General features: G+C 22.5%; 1 protein-coding gene across 1 annotated transcript in view; it reads right to left on the bottom strand.

Annotated features, from left to right (window-relative positions):
* LOC117178133 (succinate--CoA ligase [ADP/GDP-forming] subunit alpha, mitochondrial) overlaps positions 1-22338 on the bottom strand; it is a 40438-nt gene extending 18100 nt beyond the window's left edge. Inside the window, exons 1-5 of the mRNA XM_033369389.1 lie at positions 22212-22338; positions 16567-16802; positions 11820-12041; positions 5982-6086; positions 305-484 (exon numbers count right to left, since the gene is read on the bottom strand). Of these exons, the coding sequence (XP_033225280.1) occupies positions 305-484; positions 5982-6086; positions 11820-12041; positions 16567-16802; positions 22212-22242 (774 nt within the window). The 5' untranslated portion in view covers positions 22243-22338. The remainder of the gene's footprint in view (positions 1-304; positions 485-5981; positions 6087-11819; positions 12042-16566; positions 16803-22211) is intronic.
* Positions 22339-22982: the final 644 nt, after the last annotated feature.

Here is a 22982-nt window from a genome sequence, read left to right as displayed (position 1 = left end):
TTTATTTACAAAAAAAGTTCTTAGGTTCAAAAAAACATTCAGTGAACCGAAAAAGTGAGGTCGGTAATATAGGTATTTAGCTGTGTCACATGCCCTTAAAACAATAAAAAATAATTTTTAATTAATTTTTTGTTTAATTCAAGGAGAATTTTGGATTCGTCAGGGAATTAACTGAAAGAAAGGACCTACGAAATATTAAATTTGAATGTAATTCTTCAGTGCTTCAGTTTTCACCATAATATCATGGATCTTAGAATCCGAGATTAATAAATAAGTAATAAATAAATAAAAAATATGAACTCACCGAATTGTTCTCGATCAGGTATTCGGCGGCTTTTTCCTCGGCGCTGCCTCCGATTTCACCGATCATAATGATTCCACTGCAGGCAGGATCACTTAAAAATACTTCTAGACAGTCGATAAAGTCGGTGCCGTTGAAGGGATCACCGCCAATTCCTACGCACAAAGTTTGTCCAAGGCCACACTGTAAAAATTCAAAAAAGACATTCATACCAAAAAAAGAGGCTGACCAGCTTAATAATAAATTTTTTTTTTCAATGCCCAGTAATTTCCTGGTTCGCAAAAATGGTGATTTATTTTAATTCGTGACATTTATTCTAAACATTCTGTAACACAACAAACTAAAAAACATAAATTTTTAAACTTTTAGTTGAAAAAATTAATTTTTAATACAAAAAAAAAGGATTTTCGACACAAAAAAAAACAATTTTCAACCTAACTGCTGAAATTTCTAATAAAACTATCAATCCTCAACTAAAATAGTTGAATTTTCAATAAAGAGAAAAATTATTTTCCACCAGAAAAGGTAAATTGTGAAGCAAAACTTAAATAATTAAATTTTAACTTAAAAAATTAATGTTCAACCAAACTGATGAATTTTCAAACTAAAAATATGGAATATTTAATTGGCATCAGTTAAATTCTCAGCTGAAATAATTACTTTCCACAAAAATAACGTTAAAAAAAAACTAACATAAAAAAAAAATAGTTACATTTTCAAACAAATTGATAAATTTTCCACCTTTAACTAGAATAATTGAATTTTTTTTGACCGAAAGATGAATTTTCGATTAAGAAGATTAATTTCTAACAAAATCTACGAATTTTCAACTAAAAAAGATCATTTTTTCAACCAAAGATTAAATAATTTAATTTTTAGTCAAAAAATTAATGTTCAACCAATGATATGAATTTTCAAATAAAATTGTGCAATAATATCCTTTCGAATCAAATAGCTCATATTTCAAAAAGAGAAATAAATTTTTAATTAAAATAGTGAATCTTTAACCAATAAAATTAATTTTTAACAAAAGAGTTTAAATTTCAACCAACTAACTTTATTTCCAACCGAAAGGGGGAATTTTGAGACAAGAAGATCAACTTGCAAAGAAAAATATAATTTTCTACAAAAAAATCGATTCTTTAAAAAATACCTGGATTTGCAACGAAATAGTTGAATTTTCATTTTAAAAAGAAAAATTTTCATCTAGATTGTTGAATTTTGTACTAGAAAAGATTAATTTTAAAATAAAAATCGAAGTTAATTTTTTCATTTGAAGAAATTAATTTTTTACCAAACAGATTAGCATTTAACTAAAATGATGAATCTTTAACTGGAATAGTTAAATTCTATACCAAAAAGATGAATTTTCTACCAAAAAAGACGAATTTTCAACAAAATATATAAATTAAAAAAAAATAGTTTAATTTTGAAAGAAAAAATATCAATTTTCAACCAAATTTTCAATGAAAAATAGAGATTTTTTATTTTTAACCAAACGGTTGGATTTTTAACCAAACAAGAGGAAATTTCAACAAAAAGAAATGATTTTTCAATACAAAAACATGAATTTTTAAACAAAACCATCAATTTTTAAACAAAAACATAAATTTTTAATCAAGAATATAAACTTTTTATCGAAAAATACGAATTTTCAACAAAATAAATGAATTTTTAACTAATTGTTTGAATTTTCATACAAAAACAAAAGAATTTTCAACCAAAAATTGAATAGTTAAATTTTTTGTTAAACCTATTAATCTGACAAAAAAAGAGAAATTTTCCACAAAATATATAAATTTTCAAAGAAACAGTTTAATTTTGAAATAAAAAATATCAATTTTCAACCCAATTTTCAACGAAAAATAGACTAGTTGAATTTCCTAATAGAATAGTTAAATTTTCAATTGGAAAAATTACTTTCCACAAAAAATAACTTTAAAAAACTAACATTAAAAAAATAGTTCCATTTTCAAACAAATTGAGGAATTTCCAACTAAAATTTTCAATCTTTAAATGAAATTGTTTAATTTGAAACCCGAAATTTAATTTTCAACTAAAAAGATCATTTTTCAACCAAAAATTAATTAATTAAATTTGTAGTAAAAAAATGAATGTTCAACCAATTATATGAACTTTCAACTAAAATAAAAAAATAATCAACTGGAATAATAGTTACACTTTTAGTTTCAAAAGAAAAAATTTAACCAAAAAATAAACAAATTTTCAACTGAATAGTTAATTTTTCGGCAAAAAAATATCCTTTTCAATCAAATAAAAAACAAGTTTTCAATCAAATAGCTAAAATATTAACCAGAGAAATTAATTTTTAATTAAAAGAGTGAATCTTCAACCAATATAATTAATTTTGAACAAAAGAGTTTAAATTTCAACCTAGCAATTTTATTTCCAACCGAAAAACGGAATTTTTAAACAATACAACTTGCAAAGAAAAAGATAACTTTCTACAAAAAAAATTTATTCTTGAAAAAATACCTGGATTATTATAAAAATATTTAAATTTTCATTTTAAAAACACCCATTTTCATCCAAATTGTTCAATTTAGAACTAAAAAAAGATAAATTTTTAACTAAAAATGGAACAGTTAAATTTGAAATTAAAGAAATTAATTTTCTACGAAACAAATTAACTTTTAACTAAAACGATGAGTCTTCAACTGGAATAGTTTAATTTTATACCAAAAGATGAATTCGCAACCATAAAGATTAATTTTCTACAAAAAGACGAATTTTCCACCAAATATATAAATATACAAAAAAATAGTTTAATTTTGATAAATTTTCAAATAAATTTTTAACGAATAAGAGAATATTTAAATTTTCTGTTAAAACTCTAATTCTTAGCTAAAAATAAAAAATAAATTTTCAGCAAAGTTGTTAAATTTTTTACTGTAATAGTTTAATTTTCAGTTGAAAAAATTAATTTCCACAAAAAATAACTTTCAACAACAACAAAAACTTACTTTAAAAGGAATAGTTACATTTTCAAACATATTGATGAATTTTCAAAGGAAATTGTAAATCTTTAAATGTATTAGTTGAGTTTGAAATAAAAAGACGAATTTTCCACAAAATATATAAATTTTCAAAAAACAAAAATTTAATTTTGAAATAAAAATATCAATTTTCAATCGAATTTTCAAGGAAAAATAGAGATTTTTTATTTTTAACCAAAAAAGAGGAAATTTCTCCAAAAACAAATGAATTTTCAATACAATAGACGGATTTTTGAACAAAAACATAAATTTCTAATCAAGAATATAAACTTTTTATCGAAAAATACGATTTTTAACAAAATAAATGAATTTTTAACCAATTGTTTGAATTGTTTGAATAATGGAACAGTTAAAATTTCAATCGGAAAAATTAATTTCCACAAAAAATAACTTTAAAAAAAACTAACATTAAAAAAATAGTGACATTTTCAAACAAATTGAGGAATTTTCAACTAAAATTTTTAATCTTTAAATGAAATTGTTTAATTTGAAACCCGAAAGATGTTTTTTGAACTAAAGTGATGAATTTTTAACTAGAATAATTGAATTTTCAACTAAAAAGATCATTTTTCAACCAAAAATTAAGTAATTAAATTTGTAGTCAAAAAATGAATGTTCAACTAAAATGAAAGAATATTCAACTGGAATAATAGTTACATTTTTAGTTTCAAAACACAAAATTTAACCAAAAAACAAACCAATTTTCAACTAAATAGTTAATTTTTTGGCAAAAAATATCATTTTCAACAAAAGAAAAAACAATTTTTCAATCAAATAGCTAATATTTCAATCAGAGATGTGAATTTTTAATTAAATTAATGATTTGCAATGAAATAGTTGAATTTTAAAAAGAAAAATTGTCATCCAAATTATTGAATTTAGAACTAAAAAAAGGTCAATTTGTAACTAAAAAAAGTTGGATTTTATACCAAAAAGAAGAATTTGCGAACATAAAGATTAATTTTCTACAAAAAACACGAATTTTCCACAAAAAATATAAATATTCAAAAAAATTGTTTAATTTAGAAATAAAAAATATCAATTTTGAACCAAAAATTCTACGAAAAACAGAATATTTAAATTTTATGTTAAAAATATAATTATTAGCTACGAATAAAAAATTAATTTTCAGCAAAGTATTTAAATTTTCTACTGGAATCGTTTAATTTTCAGTTGAAAAAATTACTCTCCAGAAAAAATAACTTTAAACAACAACAAAAAACTAACATTGAAAAAAATAGTTACATTTTCAAACAAATGCCAAAACTAAAATCGCCAAATTTTCAACTAAAAAAGATCATTTTTCAACCAAAAATCAAATAATTACATTTTTCATCAGAAAATAATAATTCAATTTTCAGTTAAAAAAAAAATCAGCAAAATAGTTAATTTTTCGGAAAACAATATCTTTTTCAATAAAAAAATCAAGTTTTCAATCAAATAGCTCATATATCAACCAGACAAATGAATATTTCATTAAAATAGTAAATTTTCAACAAATGAAATTAAGTTTGAACTAGAGTTCAAATTTAAAACAAGTAATTTTATTTCCAACCGAAATTTTTATACAAAAAAAAATCGATTTTTAAACAAAATACGTGAGTTTACAACGAAATAGTTGAATATTAAATTAAAAAAGACAAATTTTTATTCAAATTGTTGAATTTTAAACTAGAAAAGATTAATTTTCAACTAAAACTAGACAGAATATCAACTAGAATAATTTAATTTTATAACAAAAAGATCAATTTTCTTTAAAAAATACGAATTTTCTACAAAATACATAATTTTTCAAATGAAAAAAGTTTAATTTTTAAATAAAAAATATCAATTTTCAAACAAATTTTTAACGAAAAATAGAATGACGAATCTTCAACCAAAAAAATTAAGTTTTAGCAAAACTTGTAACCAAGTATTCGAGCTTTTAACTAAAAAAAAAATAAATTTACAACGCACAATGTAACAAAATTTTCTATTATAATTCAAAAATATTTCTTTTGTATCCGAATGATAATTATTTAAAAAATGTCCTGTTTCAAGTGAAAATATATTTCTTTACGGATACCCCCTGTTCTAAAATAAAAACAATATTTATTTTATAAAATTACGTGTTCCAACTCTTTTTCCGGTTAAGTCGCCACCCTGAAAATGGAACTATTGAATTTTTAACTTTTAAAATTTTTAAATTTTTTAATTAACTTTTTTTTTTCAAATGCTCAATAATTTAATATAAAATGGAAAATATTACCACTGTTCAATTAAGCAATGTTAAATTGAATACAGTTAAACATTAAAAATTTTCAAATTTAGTTCTGCAAAAATTTACGAGTCTTAAAAACAAATACTGAATATAAACATTAAAAAATAACCAATTTCGTTTAAGATTAAACGATTTTTAAATTATGATCCTGAAATAAATAATTTTTTCTTCTTTCGTGTGCCAACCTAAAAAAATTTTTTTTTTTTTGCTATAATTATGCGATTAATTACGTTCGTTATTTGATTAAATAAATAGACAAAAATATTTTTTTAAATTTCAAGAATATAAATTTCAAAAGCGATCAAATCCTCGACTGTGGGTTTTAAAAAAATTAAATTTAAAAAAATCAAAATTTCTACTAATAATTTTAAAATTTGAAAATGTTTTTAATATTGATACTTACGAGTGTTGTTTGGTTCACTGCCTCGTAAGTCAGCGTTCCTGACCTGGAGACAATTCCAATTTTCCCCCTTTGATGGATATGCCCTGGCATAATTCCAATTTTGCACTGTAATTAAAAATATTTTTAACATACAAATAAATTTAATTCAATGATAAATTCCCGGCCATTTCCCGATTTTTCCTGATCGAGTTTTTTAATTTTTTTGAAACAAATACTTAAATTGTTTACTAAAAAATATGAATTTTTCAGTAAAAAACTTAATTTTCAACAACAACAAAAAAAAACAGATTTTCAACAAAAGTGTTTAATTTTTAACCAAAGTGATGAACTTTCAAATAAAATTATGAATCTTCAACTGAAATAGTTAAATTATAAATAAAAAAGATGAATTTTCAACCAAAAGGATGAATTTTTTAACATGTAGATCAATTTTTTATCAAACAATATAATTTTTCTACAAAATATATTAATTTTTAACGAAATAGTTGATTTTTTAAATTAGAATAAGTTAAATTTGCAATTAAAGGTTTTTTAAAAATTAAATTAAAAAAAATAGTTACAATTTCCAAAGTGATGAAATTTTAAATAAAATTGTAAATATTTAACTGGATTATTTGAATTTAAACTAGAAAGATGCATTTTTCACTGAAATTCTGAATCTCTAATTAGAACAATGGAATTTTTAACCAAAAATATTCACTTTCGACTAAGAAGATTAATTTTTATCAAAAAGACGAATTTTCAACTAAAAAATTTAATTTTCCAACCAAAAAATAGAAAAATTAAATTTTTAGGCACGAAATAAATATTCAGCAAAAGAGACGAATTTTTAACTAATATTGTGGAATATTCAAATGGAATCATTTTCATTTTCACTTTCAAACAAAAAAAAAAGCAAACTAATTTTCATCAAAAAAAGAAACCAATTTTCAACGAAATAGTTAAATTTTCGGCTAAAAATTTCTTTTTCATTCAAAGAAAAAATAAGTCTTCAATCAAATAATTCTCATTCCAACGAACGAAATGACATTTTAATTAAAATGATGAATTTTCAAAAAAAAAAAAAAAATTCAAAAAAAGAGTATAACTTTCAACCAAGTAATTTGATTTTCAACCTAAAAGATGAATTTTCAACCAAAATTATAAATATCTAACTGCAATACTTACATTTTTAAACGAAAAGAAAAAAATTTTTTAAAAAGAAGATTAACTTCAAAATAAAAAGATAATTTTCTGTAGAAGAGTTGTGTTTTCTAATTAAAAGTCGATTTTTTAAAACAAAATTCGACGTTTAAACCCGAAAATAAGAATTTTCAACAACAAAATTTAATTTGTAATCCAATAGTTGAATTTCTAACCTACGAAGATGAATATTCAACCAAATGATCGAATTTTCAAACGAAAAAGATTAAAGTTTACCCCAAAACAGTTTTATTTTCAACTAAATATTTGAATTTTCAACCAAAGAATGGAATTTTCGACCAGAAAAGATGATTTTTTAAAGAAAATAGTTGGATTTTCAACAAAATAATTTAATATGTAACCAAAAGAGATAACTTCTGATCCAAAAATTCAATATTAGACTTTTCAATTAGAAAGAATTAAGTTTAAACCATAAAAGATGAATTTTCAATAAAAAAAAAAAGATTACATTTCAATACAAAAGGACATATTTTCTCTTCAAAAGACGAGTGTTTAACGAAACAAGTAAATTTTTGAAGAAAAAATATTAATTCTTAACAAAATAATTTTTTTTTTCACCAAATAGTAGAATTTTTAATCAAAAGAGTTAAATTCTGAACCCAAAATGTAATTGTAGGCTTTTTAGAAAATTAAGTTAAAATTTTAATGAAATATAAAAATTTTCAACAAAAAAAAAATATATGAATGTTCAACGAAAAAAAGGAATTTTCACAACAAGATATTTACATTTTTAACCAAACACGAATTTTAAAATAACTAGTTACATTATCAATCAAAGGAAGGAATTTTCAACAAAATAATTCAATTTTCAACCTATGAAATTAATTTTAAAACAAAAAAGATGAACATTTTTAATCAAAATCAGTTGAATTCCATAAAAAAGACGAATTTTCAAATCAACTAATAAAGATAAATTTCTAAACAAAAACAGAATAGTTAAATTTTCAGTTAAAAAATTAATTTCAAACAAAAAAAAACACTAATTTTCAACAAAATAGTCACATTTATTACAAATAAATAAATAAATTTCCAACCAGAAAAAGAAGTGAAATTTGCCACTAAATAAGATACATTTTCAACAAAAAATAAAATAGTTAAATTTTAAATTGAAAAATTAATTTCCAACCAAAAATGCCTTTCTAACATAAAAATATTTTAATTTTTAATAAAAAATAGTCGCACCCAACAAAAAAATACGAATTTTCAACTAAAAAAATTTGTTATTTAGGAGAACCAAAAAAGTATCAATGGACGAATTTTCAATTAAGACAAATTTATAGTCAAGAGAGATAAGAAATGTCAACGAAACTGTGGATTTTTCCAGAAAAGAGAAGCATTTTCGGCCAGAGATTAATTTTTTCGGAAAAGGAAGAATTTTTAACTAAAAAACATGAAATTTAACTAAAAAGATATATTTTCAAACAAAAAATGAATTTTTAAACAGAAGTAAATTTTCGATTAAAAATATGAATCTTTATCCAACAAAATACATGAATTTTCAATCAAACATTTGAATTTCCAACAAAATAAGGTAAATTTTGTACCAGAAACGCAAAATTTCAAGAAAACAAAATAGTTCAATATTCAACCTGATAATTGAATTTTTAACCAAAAAAGATTCTTATATTAAATTAATAAAATTTAAATTCAACCAAAAAAGATCAATTTTCAAGAAAAAAAAAAATGTCAACGAAATTGTTGAATTTTTAATGAAATACATCATTTTTCAAGAAAAATATAATAGCTAAACTTCCAGTTAAAAAATTAAGATTATTTGTTTACAAAATAGTTCAATTTTCTACCTGAGGAATGCCTTTCTAACAGAAAAATATTATTTTATATACAAAATACCTGCATTTAACCAAAAAAATGCAAATTTTCAAATAAGACTAATTTTTTAAGTCAAAAGAAAAAAAATCTTAACGGAACTGTTTAAGTTTCATGCAAAAATGTGGCTTTTCAAAGATGAAAATTTTTTTTTTTTTTCAGTAGAAAACACGATTTTTCCACAAAATATATGAATTTTCAACCAAAGAGATTAATTTTCTACCAAAAAAGCGAATTTGAACAAAATAATTAAATTTAAAAAAAAAGAAATGAATTTTTAATAAAATAGTTCAGTTTCAACCCATAAGAAATGCCTCTTTAAGTAAAAAAATATGAATTTTAATTTTGAAAAATTTATCAATCAAGAGAAAAAAGAAATATCAATGAAACTGTTCAATTTTCATGCAAAAATAATGCATTTTCAGCCAAAGAGATTATTTTTTTTTTCGAAAAAAGACCTAATAAAAAACATAAGTTTTTAAACTATAATTGAATAGTAAAATTCTTAGTTATAAAAATTAATTTTTAGAAATAATTCTCAAGAAAGAATAAAAATGTCAACTAAAATGTTCAATTTTCAAGAAAAAAAAGCATTTTCAAAGAAAGATTTATTTTTTTTACAAAAAATGGCGAATTTTCAACTAAATACATAAAATTTCAACTAAAAAGTATACATTTTCAACCAAAAATTGCATAGTTCAATATATACTTAACAAAAATTGATTTTTTTAAAAACAATTAAATTTTCAACCCAAGAGACAAATTTTCAATTAAAATTATGAATCTTTAATCAAAAAAATACATGAATCTTCAAATAAATAGATGAAATTTCAACTAAAAAACATACATTTTCAAGCAAAAAGTTGAATTTTCAACTAAATAAGATAAATTTTCAAAAAATAGTTACATTTTCAACAAAAGAGATAAGTTTTTGAAAAAATAGTTCAAAAATGTCAACGAAACTGTTGAATTTTCAAGAAAAATATGCATTTTCAAACAGAGATTAATTTTTTACCAAAAAGTACAAATTTTAAACAAAATACGTAAAGTTTCAACTAAAAGGCATAAACTTTTTACCAAAAAGTGCATATTTAAATTTTTAGTTTACCAAAAAATTAATTTTTCACAAATCAGTTAAATTTTCAACTACAGATGAATTTTCAATTGAAATTATAAATCTTTAACCAGAAAAATACATCAAGTTTAAACCAAGCACTTGAATTTTCAACTAAATAAGTAAAATTTTCAAAAAATACATCAGTTTTCAAAAAAAAATAGTTACATTTTCAATCAAAGAGATAAGTTTTTAACAAAATAATTCAATATTTAACCTAAGAATTGAGTTTTGGACCAAAAAAGATTTTAATATTAAATTAATAAGACTTAAATTCAACCAAAAAGTTTAATTCTCAAAAGGGAATAAAAATGTGAACGAAAATGTTAAATTTCCCAGAAAAAAGATGCAATTTCAAAGAAAGATTTATTTTCTTTTAACCAAAAATGGCAAATTTTCAACAAAATACATGAAATTTCAACTGAAAAGGAGAACTTTTCAAAAAAGTAGACAAATTTTCAATGAAAATTATGAATCTTTAATAAAAAAAAAAATACATAAATTTTTAACTAAATAACATAAATTTTCAAAAAATGCGCAAGTTTTTAAAAAAATTTATATTTTTAATCAAAGAGATAAATTTTTCATAAAACAGTTCAGTATTCAACCTAAAAAATCAATTTTGAAACCAAAAATATTTTAATATTAAATTAATAATAATTGAATTCAACCAAAAAAGACTGAATGACAAGAGAGAGAGAGAGAGAAAAAATGTTAATTAAACTGTTGAATTTTCAAGAACAAAGATGCATTTTCAACAAAATAATAAAAAACTTCAACTAAAAAGCAAAAAAAAATTTCAACCAAAAAGTGCATATTTAAATTTTTAATTTACAAAAATTAATTTTTTACAAAACACTGGAATTTTCAACTAAATAAGATAAATTTTCAAGAAAATACACAAGTTTTTAAAAAACATTTACATTTTTCATCAAAGAGATAAATTCTTCACAAAATAGTTTAATATTCAACCTAAAAATTCAATTTTGAAACCAAAAATATTTAAATATTAAATCAATAATAGTTGCATTCAACCAAAAAAAGACGAATTTTCAAGAGAAAAAATGTCAACAAAACTGTTGAATTTTCAAGAAAAAGATGCATTTTCAAACAGAGATTAATTTTTTACGAAAAAGGACAAATTTTAAACAAAATACGTAAAGTTTCACCTAAAAGGCATAATTTTTAAACAAAAAGTGCATATTTAAAATTTTAATTTACCAAAAAATTAATTTTTCACATGTCAGTTAAATTTTCAATTAAAATTATAAATCTTTAACCAGAAAATACATAAAGTTTAAACCAAACACTTGAATTTTCAACTAAATAAGATAAATTTTCAAGAAAATACACAAGTTTTTAAAAAACATTTACATTTTTCATCAAAGAGATAAATTCTTCACAAAATAGTTTAATATTCAACCTAAAAATTCAATTTTGAAACCAAAAATATCTAAATATTAAATCAATAATAGTTGAATTAACCGGAAAAATAAGAATTTTCAAGAAAAAAAAATGGAAGGATGAATTTTCACCAAAATACATAAATTTGCAATCAAATAATTGAATTTTCAACAAATTACTTCTTAACCTTTGACCTATTTTTCATTTAATTTTATTTAATATAATAATTTTTTTTGAAAATTCCACTTTTTCCAAATTCCTGCTAAAATTATTCAAGAAAATAATTGTACCTGCTCAGGAGCAATGATTCCGGGACAATTAGGTCCAATAAGACGGGACTTGTTTTGCTCGAGTAATCGTCTTTTTACTTTGACCATATCGTGCTGTGGAATACCTTCCGTAATACAAACAATCAGAGGCATTTCCGCATCCAATGCCTCCATTATTGCTGATGCTGCAAATGGTGGAGGAACATAAATTACAGAAGCTGTAGCTCCCGTTGCTTCTTTTGCCTATTTAAACAAAAATATTCCCATTAAAATTATTCCATGCGAATTGAGAATTTTATATTTGGCATATTTTTTGGCCGAGATATAGAAATACAATAATTAAAATTTTTATTTCCGTCTGATAAATCGAAGCCAGAACATTTTATAGAAAATTTTATTCACTTATGCAAAGATAAATACTTAAATATACAAGAGATTAAATATAAAAAAAAATAACTAAAGAAAAAAGCTTAAAAAGTTATCCTAGACTTTTAAAATCCGGGTATCTACTCAAATCCTGGAAAATAAATTCCCAAACAATTACAGGTTATTTTCAGGTATCTCAAATTTTTTGCAGATATAATTTTTGTCGAATTTATTATAAATAATGGTTTTTTTTCAGTTTATAGGAATTTTATTAATATGAAAAGATATTATTAAATATTTTAGCACGATAGATTAATTAAATAATTAAATAATACTAAAAACAGAATTAACCATTTTTTGAATTTGTCTCTAAAGTACTTATTTTATTGTTGATATTTATTTATTATTTGAATAATAATTGAAACAAATTTTTATTTTATCTACTTATACTTAAAATGCAGTGCATATTTAGTTAAATAATATTGTTGCTGTATTAAATTCTATTTATCTGCTTCAAATTCCTAACTTTTCAAATAGACATTTGAATTTTCAAAAAGGTAGATGAATTTTTAACCAAATATTGGAATTTTCAACTAAAAAGATTAATTTTCTACCAAAAAGACGATTAAAAAAACTACATTAATTCTCAAAATTAAAATTTAAGAAATTTAAATTAGATCAAAATCAAATTATGACCAAATTTGGACAACCACCACAAAATGTTCCTATTGTAATTAAAAAAAAAAATAAAAGATTTTCTAAAAAAAAAGAAAAAAATTTATTTTTTTAGACAAAAAAGAAAAAAATGGAAAGAAAAACACGAAGGCAACTAACCAAATCCCCTTTCTTCCCTTTTTTATTTTTATTATTATCGAATCACGACAAAAAAATATTTGGAAAAATAATCATCAATGTTTCGGCACTCATACAGCACCTATATCAAGACAAAAAAGTTTTAAATAAAAAATAATAATATGAGCAGGTAGGAACAGCAACGAAACCACTACTTTCGTTGCTATTCCTACCTGCTCAAATTTTTATTTATTTTTTTATTTTATTAAACTTTTTTCTTGCCTTGGCAAGATGTAATTTAAAGAAAGATCAAAACTTTCCCATAAGAAAAAATTATTTTCCTGGACAAAAAATAAAAAAATGAGAAGGCAATCAAATGTAAAAAAAAATAATCACCACGGTTTCTGCACTTCTACAGCACCCTTATCAAGGCAAAAAAAAGTTTTAAATAGAAAATAATAATTTGAGCAGGTAGGAACAGCAACGAAACCACTGTTTTCGTTGCTATTCCTACCTGCTCAAATTATTTTTGTTTTTTTTTTTTAATAAAAAAATTTTTTGCCTTGGTAAGGTGTAATTTAAAAAAAGATAAAAAAATTTCCTAAAAAAATTATTTTTTTGGACAAAAAGAGAGGAAAGAAAAATGAGAAGGCAAACAAATGTAAAAAAATAATCACCAAGGTTTCGGCACTCATACAGCACCCTTATCAAGGCAAACCAAAATTTTTTAATAAAATAAAAAAATAATAATTTGAGCAGTGGTTTCGTTGCTGTTCGTACCTGCTCTCAAATTATTTCGTTTTTATTATTTTTATTTTTTATGTACAAATTTGTTTGCTTTAATAAGGGTGATGTATGAGTGCCGAAATATTGATGATTATTTTTAAAAAAATGTTTTTTTTGTCGTGATTTGATAATAATAAAAATAAAAAGAAGGAAAGAAATAAAAAAGAAAAAGAAGGGGATGTGATTGGCTGTCTTTTCATTTTTCTTTCCAATAAAAGATTAAAAATTTTTTTTTTTAGGAAATTTGTTATCTTTTTTTATTAAATTACAATAGGAACATTTTATGGTGGTTGTCCCAATTTGGTCGTTGGATTCTTGTTTTTATTTTTATGAATTCTGCGCATTAACATTAATTTTTAATCAAAGATATGAATGTTCAACTAAAAAAAATCCGTTTTTTTTAATTGCTCAATTTTGAACTAAGAAAGATCAGTTTTCAGCCACCAATGGAATAGTTAAATTTTCAGTTAAAAAAATTATTTTTACACACAAAAAAAGAACAGATTTATTTCTAAAGCAAATTTAAATTGACTTGTATCCAAGTAGTTTTATTTTTAACCAGAGGAGATTAATTAATTACTAAAAAAATCCATATTTAATTGCAATAATTACATTTTTAAGCAAAAAAATTAATTTTCAAACGAATTATTTGATAAATTTTATCTAGTAAAACCCATAATATAAAAAATAGAATGGTTGTTCTTAAACAAAAAAGATGAATTTTAATCTGAAATTATAAATCATTAACTGGAATAATTGAATTTTAACCAAAGATGAATTTTCAACAAGAAAATTGAATAGTTTTTTTCACTCAAAAATTAATGTTTAACCAAAGAGATGATTTTTTAACTAAAATGATGTAATTTTCAATCAAAGTGGTGAATTTTCAATTAAAATAATGAATCTTTAACTGCTATAGTTAAAGTCGAAAACAAAAAATATTAACTTTCAACTAAAATGATGAGTCTTTGAATAGAATTATTAAATTTCCTCACAAAGAAATTAATTTCCTATCCAGGTGATAATTTTTTATCAAAAAAGAACAAAATTTTTAAGTAAATAGTTAAAGTTGCAACTGGAATAGTTACATTTTCAGAGAAAAAATTAATTTTTAGCAAACGAAAAAACAAATTTTCAACAAAACAGCTCATTTTTCAAACAAAGAGATGAATTTCCAATTAAAATGAAGAATCTTTAAAAACAAAAAATTCATTTTTGACTGAAGAGTAACTCTCAACTAAGTAATTAAATCTTCATTAAAAAATACTAATTCGGAACAAAAAATGTATCAGTTCATATTCCAATCCAAGAATATTTAAATTTAAAAAAAAATCAATTGAATTCAACCGTAAAGATCGAATTTTCAACTAAAATCGTTCAATTTTTAACCAAAAACAGATTAGTTGAATTTTCATTCAGAAAAATGTATTTAAAACAAACAAAACGAACAAATTTTAAACAAAATATTTCAATAAAGTAATAAAGAGCTACTTTTACAAATACAGAATCATTGTTATTCAATTTAATATTGCAAATAAAACAAAAAATTAAGTACGCCTTCGAAAAAATTCCTTGACTTCAAGAAAAATTTCCCGGCAATTCCAGGTTGGGTTGACACACTGGAAATATGGTTTTTAAAATTATTATTTAAAAGCCACCGTAATTAGAATTTTTAAAAATGGTTGAAATGTGTAAAAAGATGATGAGCTACATATTTTTTCATCAATCTATCAAACTCGAAGTTCACAAAGGTCAATACGATTAAAGCGTACACTTGCATGTTACAGCTTAAAGTTGAAAAAGTTTAAACTCGCTTTCTAGACTACTAATTTTTAAATTTCGTCGCAATTTTATAAATATAGTTCATGATAACTAGGAAATTGTTGGAAAAAAAAATTAAAACGATCAAATTTGGACAACACATTTTTATATGTCTCCATTTAAATTCTAAAAAAATAAAATAAAAAAGATATTCCAATAATTTCGTAATTGAACTTAAATATTGGAAGCTGAATAAAAATTTAAATTTTTATTATCTATAACATTTAAAAATGTGCACCCCAAACTTGATCCTGCGATTATTTTTTTTTTTTATTTCAAATAATGTAGTTTAATTTGAATATTAGATGTTAAAGAAGAATTTAAATTTTTATTTATTGGAAATTTGATTTCTTAAACTTTCTAAATTGCTCTTTCTATTTCAGAAAAATTAAAAAAAAAAAAACAAGTATTCAGTTATCAATTTTAGACAATGCTATTGTTTAAATCTTAAAAAATAATTAAAATTTTGATTTATCATATTTAAGAGTAAGTCGTCCAAATTTGATGGTTAAATTTTTATTTTTCGTTAATTTTCAAAAAAATTGTAGTTGAATCTGAATGTTAGACACTAAAGAAAAATTTTAATTTTGATTCAATTTATAAACACATTTAAAAAAGTGTTCAAATTTGATGCCTGAAATCATTTTATTTAATCTTTTTTTATTATCAAGAATTTTGTAGTCAAATTAGTTAAATTTTAATTCTTAAATTAAAATTTTCCAAATTTCAAGATTCTGTTGTTGAATTCTTTCTTTTTGTTGTAATTTCCAGAAATTTCATAGTAAAATTTGACTATTGAACGTTAAATAGAATTTAAATTTCGATTTGTTCCGAATTTAAACTCTTAAATTTTATTTAATAATAAATTATTATTGAAAATACACCCTATAAAATTCATTGAAACTAAAAGAGATTATTTTATTCAAATGTTGAACTTTGAAATGAAAAACTAAAGAATAAAAGATAAAAATCGATTAAATAAAAAAATTTCTGTTAAGCTGACCTCTTTAACAGTTTTAAAAACTGGTTTTCCAAGATGTTCAGTGCCTGCTTTGCTGGGAGTAACACCACCAACGATTTTCGTGCCATAATCAATGGCCTGTCGGCAGTGAAAACTTCCTTGCTTTCCAGTAAATCCTTGGCAAATCACTTTGGTATTCGTGTCTATTTTCAAATTTTTTCTCGTCTCTGTGTAGTTAAATCTTATTTGGGTGCGTATAAGATTACTGCGATTCCCGACTGCAACAGGAAAATTTATTCACATAATTATTAATTAAATTTAAAACAAAAATAGTTTTTCTAGGAAATTATTTTTAATTAAAAATATTTTGAACTTACAAAAAACATTTATGTTAACAACGTTTCTTTGCAATTGTTTTTTTTTCTTATTGTCGACGCTTATTAAATTTTGAAAGATAGTTGAATTTTAGTAAAAGATAAGCTTATTTGTCTGCGGAAAATATTCTCAACAAATCTACTTTTATTTAAAAGAAAAGATTCTCTAAAGGAATAACTGTACTTACATATTATTGACTTAATTTTATTGAAACTGGTAACAACCAGCTTTTTAATTTTGCAATATTTTTAAGATAGAATCTTTTGGAAACGAAATAAAACAATTTCAGATTAAAATTGAAAAATTTATTTTAACCAAAGAAAGATGACCTTTCTACCATAAAAGATGAATTTTTTTTATCTGAAAGTTCAAATTTAAAAAAAAATAGTAGATTTTTCGACTATAAAGGAGAATTTTTACAGTTCAATTTTCAATCCGAAAATTGCATTTTTTTTAAACAAAAAGATGAATTTAAAACGGACATACAATAATTGATATTTCAACACAGAAAAAAATTTTAACCAAATAGTAAAATTTTTGGCAAAACAATTAAATTTTTAATCCAATTTTCAACTAGTAAGATTCATTATGTGTAAGAAATACGAATTTTCAACCAAAGGTGGGAAAGTTTAATTTTCAGAAAAAAATTAATTTTTTTTTAAATGATGAACAAATGAATTAAAATGGTGAATCTTTGATTAAAAAATAATTTTTTAACAAATGAGTTCGGCCTCCAACCAAGTAGTTCAATTTTCAATTAAAAAATATGCATTTTCAACGAATAATGTAATAGTCGTTATTTCAACTAAAGAATATTTTAATCATAAATTACCAACAGTTGAATTCAAACAAAAAAACTAATTTTTAAAAAATTAGTTGAATCCTCAACCAAAACAGATCAATTTTCACCCAAATAAATGAGATTTTAACTAAAAAATATAAATTTTTAATCAAAAGTAGAAAAGTTACCTTTTCAGTGAAACAAATTAATTTTCAACAAACAAACAATACAAATATTCAACCAGAGATCAGTTTTCACCTAAAATCATTAATCTTCAAAAAAATAAACTTTAACAAAAAAAGTTCATCTTTTAAGCGAAAAAGATCAATTTTCATTCAAAAAGACGAATTTTCTACAAAAAAGTTAAATTTTTAAGTCACACAAGATTTACAGTTATAACAAACAAAAAAAAGTGTCTTTTCTTTCGAGTAAAAAAACTACCATTTTGAACAAAAAATGAAAAATTTACATTTTTAGTTTAAAAAATTTATTTACCCCCCCCCCCTCACAAAATAATATTTAAAAAAATGTAAACTTTCAGCCAAGGAAATAAATTTTCAACTAAAATGATGAATCTTCAATAAAAACAATTATTTTCTAACAAACTCGTTCAAGCTTCATCCAAACAGTTTAATTTCTAACCAAAAAGATGAATTTTTCAATCAGAAAAAACGAATTTGCAAAAAAATAATTGAATTTTCTACCAAACTTAGAACCAAGTATGTAGTTAAACTTTCAATACAAAAAGGACAAATTTTCGATCATGAAAATACAAATGTTTAACAAAACAGTTAAATTTTCAACCAAAAAGATGATTTTTAATCAAGATAGTTGAATTTTCAACAACATAATTAAATTGTCAACTAAATAATAGAGTTTTAAGCTAAAAAGTTCAGGTTTTCAACTAAAAATGGAATGGTTGAACTTTCAGTTAAAAGAATTAAATTTCAATAGAAAAACTTATACCAAAATTGTTTAATTTTCAATTAATTAAATGAATTTTCAACTGAAATGATGACTCTTGGCAACCAAACAGACGAAGTTTGAAAAAATAAAGATTTTTCAGCCAAAAAAAATTCCATGCAAATTATTGAACTATCAGGGTGGATTTTCTGTATCAAAGTTGTATTTTTAACCGAAAAATGAGGAAATATCCAATCAAGAAGATTATTTTTCTATCAAACTTCAAATAGAAAAGTTATATTTTCAGTTAAAAAATTTTTATTTGAAACTAAGAAAATTTTTTTTTTAAAGTAGTTGAAGTTTCAACCAAAAGTATGAATTTTCAATTAAAATTATTAAACTTCAACTGGAATAGTTAAATTACCAGTTAAAACATTAATTTTCCTGAAAAAGAAAAGAAAAAAAAAGAATTTTCAACCAAATAATCTTTTTGGTTGGAAATTCTCAAATCTCAAATAAAATGATGAATCTTAAAAACAAATATTTCTTAACAAATCGGTTTAAACTTCAACGAAGTAGTTTAATTTTCAGAAAAAAAATGCTTCAAGCAAAAAATATTTAAATTATAAATGAAAAAAAAGGAGAATTCAAACGAATTTTTGTCAAATCATTAAAATGCTCAACCAAAAAAGATTAATTTTCAATTAAATAGTTGCATTTTTATTAAAAAAAAATGTAGAAAAAAAGTTCAGTTTTCAACCAAAAAGTTTTAATTTTAAGCAAAAACAGCCATTTTTCAGTAAAATAGTTGAATCCTCAACTAAGGCAAATTTATTTTTAATCAAACAGTTGCATTTTTCTCCAAAGAAGTTTTTCGAAAAAAGTTCAATTTTTAATCAAACAATTGCATTTTTATCCAACAAGAAGCTTTTATAAAAAAGTTTCTTTTGAACCGAAAACAACGATTTAAAAAAAAACAGTTAAATCTTCAAATTAATTAATTAATCAATTAAATTAATTGATTAAATTAATAAATCGTCAGATTGATTTTTAATCAGTTGCAAATAAGTTTTTGAAAAAGTACAGTTTCCAACAAAAAAGTTTAATTTCAACCATAAAACATGATTTTTCAATTAAATAAATAAATCGTCAACCAATACAGATTAATTTTTAATGAAACCTTTACATTTTTATATAAAAAAAATAAGTTTTTAGAGAAAAGTTCAATTTTCAATTAAAACAAGTTTATTTTGCGCCAAAAACAATGATTTTTTAATAAAGCAATTGCATTCTTAACCAAAACAGATTAATTTGTTAAGCCTATAGTTGCATTTTTCTAAAAAAAAAAATAATAAAAACAAATATTTTTAGAAAAAAGTTCGTATTTAAACCAAAAAGAAGTTTTAGAAAAAAGTTGAGTTGTCAACCGGAAAAATGTAATCTTTTTGTTTGGAAGTTCAATTTTCAATTATAAAGATTAATTTCCAACGAATAATGTAAAAGCAGATATTTTAAGAAAAAAATATTTTAATTTTAAACAATACAAAAAACAAATGATTTAAACCAAAAAAATTATTTCATTATAAACAAAAAAGAAATTTTTTCACAAAATAATGAATTTTCAACTAAAATTAGGAATCTTGAACTAAAAAAAAATAATTTTTGATAAAAAAGATGAGTTTTCAAACATACAAATAAATTTTCTACCAAAGAAAACAATTTTAAGATAAAAAAGATAATTGATAAAGAAAAGATGTAATAGGTTAATTTTCGGTTAAAAAATTAAAATTTTCAGCAAAGTCCTTCAATTTTCACTTAATAAAGTTACATTTTAATTTAAAAATGAAAAAATTCATTAAAAAAAAAGAACAAATTTTCAAAAAAAAATAGTTTAATTTTTAATTAATTGAATAAACTTTTAAATAAGAAGATTTTTCAAAGAAACATTTAATGGTCCCCACTTTACTGTTATAAAGGGGATTCATTTTCAACTAAAAATGAAATAGTTTTACATTTTCAGTTAAAAAAAATTATTTTTAATAAAAAAAAACAAAAATTAATGTGTGAAATAATAGTTGAATTTTCAACAAACAAAAAAAAGATTAATTTAAAAGTAAGAAATAAAGATATTTTCAACGAAGAAGCTGAACTTTCAACAAAAAGAATAAATTTTAAATTAAAACATTTAATTAAAATTTTCAGTTAATTAAATTAATTTTCATTTAAAAAAAGAGAATTTCAAACCAAATAATCAACCAAGTAGTTCAATTTTCAATTAAAAATATGAATTTTCAACGAATAATGTAAAAGCAGATATTTCAAGCAAAAAATATTTTAATTTTAAATAATAAAAAAAAAAAAAAAAACAGCTGAACTCAACCAAAAAGACGAATTTTTGATAAAATAGTAGAATCCTCAACCAAAAACAAATTCATTTTTAATAAACAGTTGCATTTTTATCAGAAAAAAAGTTTTTTTTAAAAAGTTTAGTTTTCAATAAAAAAAGTTTATTATGAACCAAAAACCACGATTTTTCAATAAAATAGTTGAATCTTCAACCAAAACAGCTTAATTTTTAATCCAACATTTGCCCTTTTAACCAGAAAAGATGAATTTTCCACGAAGAAGAAACGAATTTTCAACGAGATAGATTTAAAAAAAAAAAGAATTTTTAACAAAGCAGTACAACTTTCAATACACAAAAAAGTATTTAAATTTACCCTAATTTTTATGGGGATAATTTTTTTTCTAAATCCCTGATTTTATCGGTTTTTCTTGACTTACGACCTGTCAATTTTATGCCAGAAATCTCAATATAGAAAAATATAAAAAACGAAGTGCAGCTATTGCTAGGAATAAATAAATCTTGACTATAGCAAGAAAAATTATGCATGCACTCTTCGTCGATCTTCCTATAGAGTATAAGCTAAATTTAGCATCAAGGAAATGAAACCTGATCAAACTTTCAAGGAACAAGCAAAACTTTTCAAATTTTATTCATTTTCAGAGAGAAATATGAACCAAAATTTAACTCTAAAAAACCAAGAATGGGGTGAAAAGAGACATAATTTTAGCCGAAAGGTAGTTTTATTTTTAGCAGACTAATTTCACACCCGGCACATCATTCGAGATCAAGGTCTTCGATTAAACATTATCGAATGATGTCACGGACAGTCAATAATTAAAGTGAATTAATAAACAGTTGCATAGGTCATGGTTCAATAGACAAAAGCCACTTTTACAACTCAAATAACCAAAGACACATTTTATTTTGTTTAACCTTAATTACAAGATCATTTTTTGATTTTTAAAGGTTAGAAACCACAATTAAAGGATATGCCGTAAATTAAAATAAATTAATTGAAAGTAGAGAGTGAATTGAAGTTACAAGATTTAGATTTGCCCTTCCTTATATAATAAAATGTTAATAAAGAGCAAAGCCGAGCGACCCAATTATTTGAGTAACAATTGAGAGGTTTTTCAAGTTAGATTTCGACTTTTTAGGTCAGTTATTTAAATAAACAGGAAGAGAGGATGAACTTTGTAACCAACGATCTATTTTACAGATAGCCCTCATTAGAAGATATCGTGAACTCGTCCCGGAGTGGAGGAATCGAGTTGGACTTACCTGTGAATTTTGAAAATGCCCTGACAGCCATTTTTTAAAGTTCTCGCACCGGAAGTAACTAATACTATAAATTGCACTACTGGTTAATCACCATTAAATTCCTAACTACTGTGGGATAATGATTAAGTCAGATGAAAAAGAAACACGGGAGAGTCGCAGCCTTTCGCACAGCTGCGATCTTAGACTTAACATGAACTTGTCAAATACGAGACAAGCCCGAGCCAGTGATAAAGATGTTTTGCTGCGCCGCCGGCATATCGCGAGCGACTGCTCGCAATTCTTTATCGACACATACTCTATCGGTAAATTTTCATGGAAATTAATGAATTATTTTCCGGCGTTTCCAATTTGGATATTTTTTTATTTAAAAATTACTTTCGATACATTCTGTTTCTGCATTTCTTTTGCAAGAAATAATCGGATTAAGATAATATTTTTCTGTTTTTAATTTGTATGAATTTAAATTTGAATTAATTCTTTTTTAATTTTAAATCTAACTATTCACTATTCTACTGTAAAAAAGTTGTCTGTTATAAAATATCATGAAATTGGTGAAATTCTTTGTTTTTTTTCAAGATAAAAGAATCTTTTTGTGAAAAATAAAATCGGTTGGCAATCGCGCGCTTTTTAAAAATGATTAAATATGCAAATGGTTGTTTACAATTAATAATAGTCATAGAGTGCATTTATTTGCAAATGCTATAAAATCAAGTAATTTAATTTACCTTTCACTCTAAAAATTAGTTTTATTAATTCTAGAATAATTATTTA

This window comes from Belonocnema kinseyi, chromosome 8, assembly GCF_010883055.1.
Source record: "Belonocnema kinseyi isolate 2016_QV_RU_SX_M_011 chromosome 8, B_treatae_v1, whole genome shotgun sequence".
Lineage (NCBI taxonomy): Eukaryota > Metazoa > Arthropoda > Insecta > Hymenoptera > Cynipidae > Belonocnema > Belonocnema kinseyi.
This window is presented reverse-complemented; position numbering and strand designations above follow the sequence as displayed.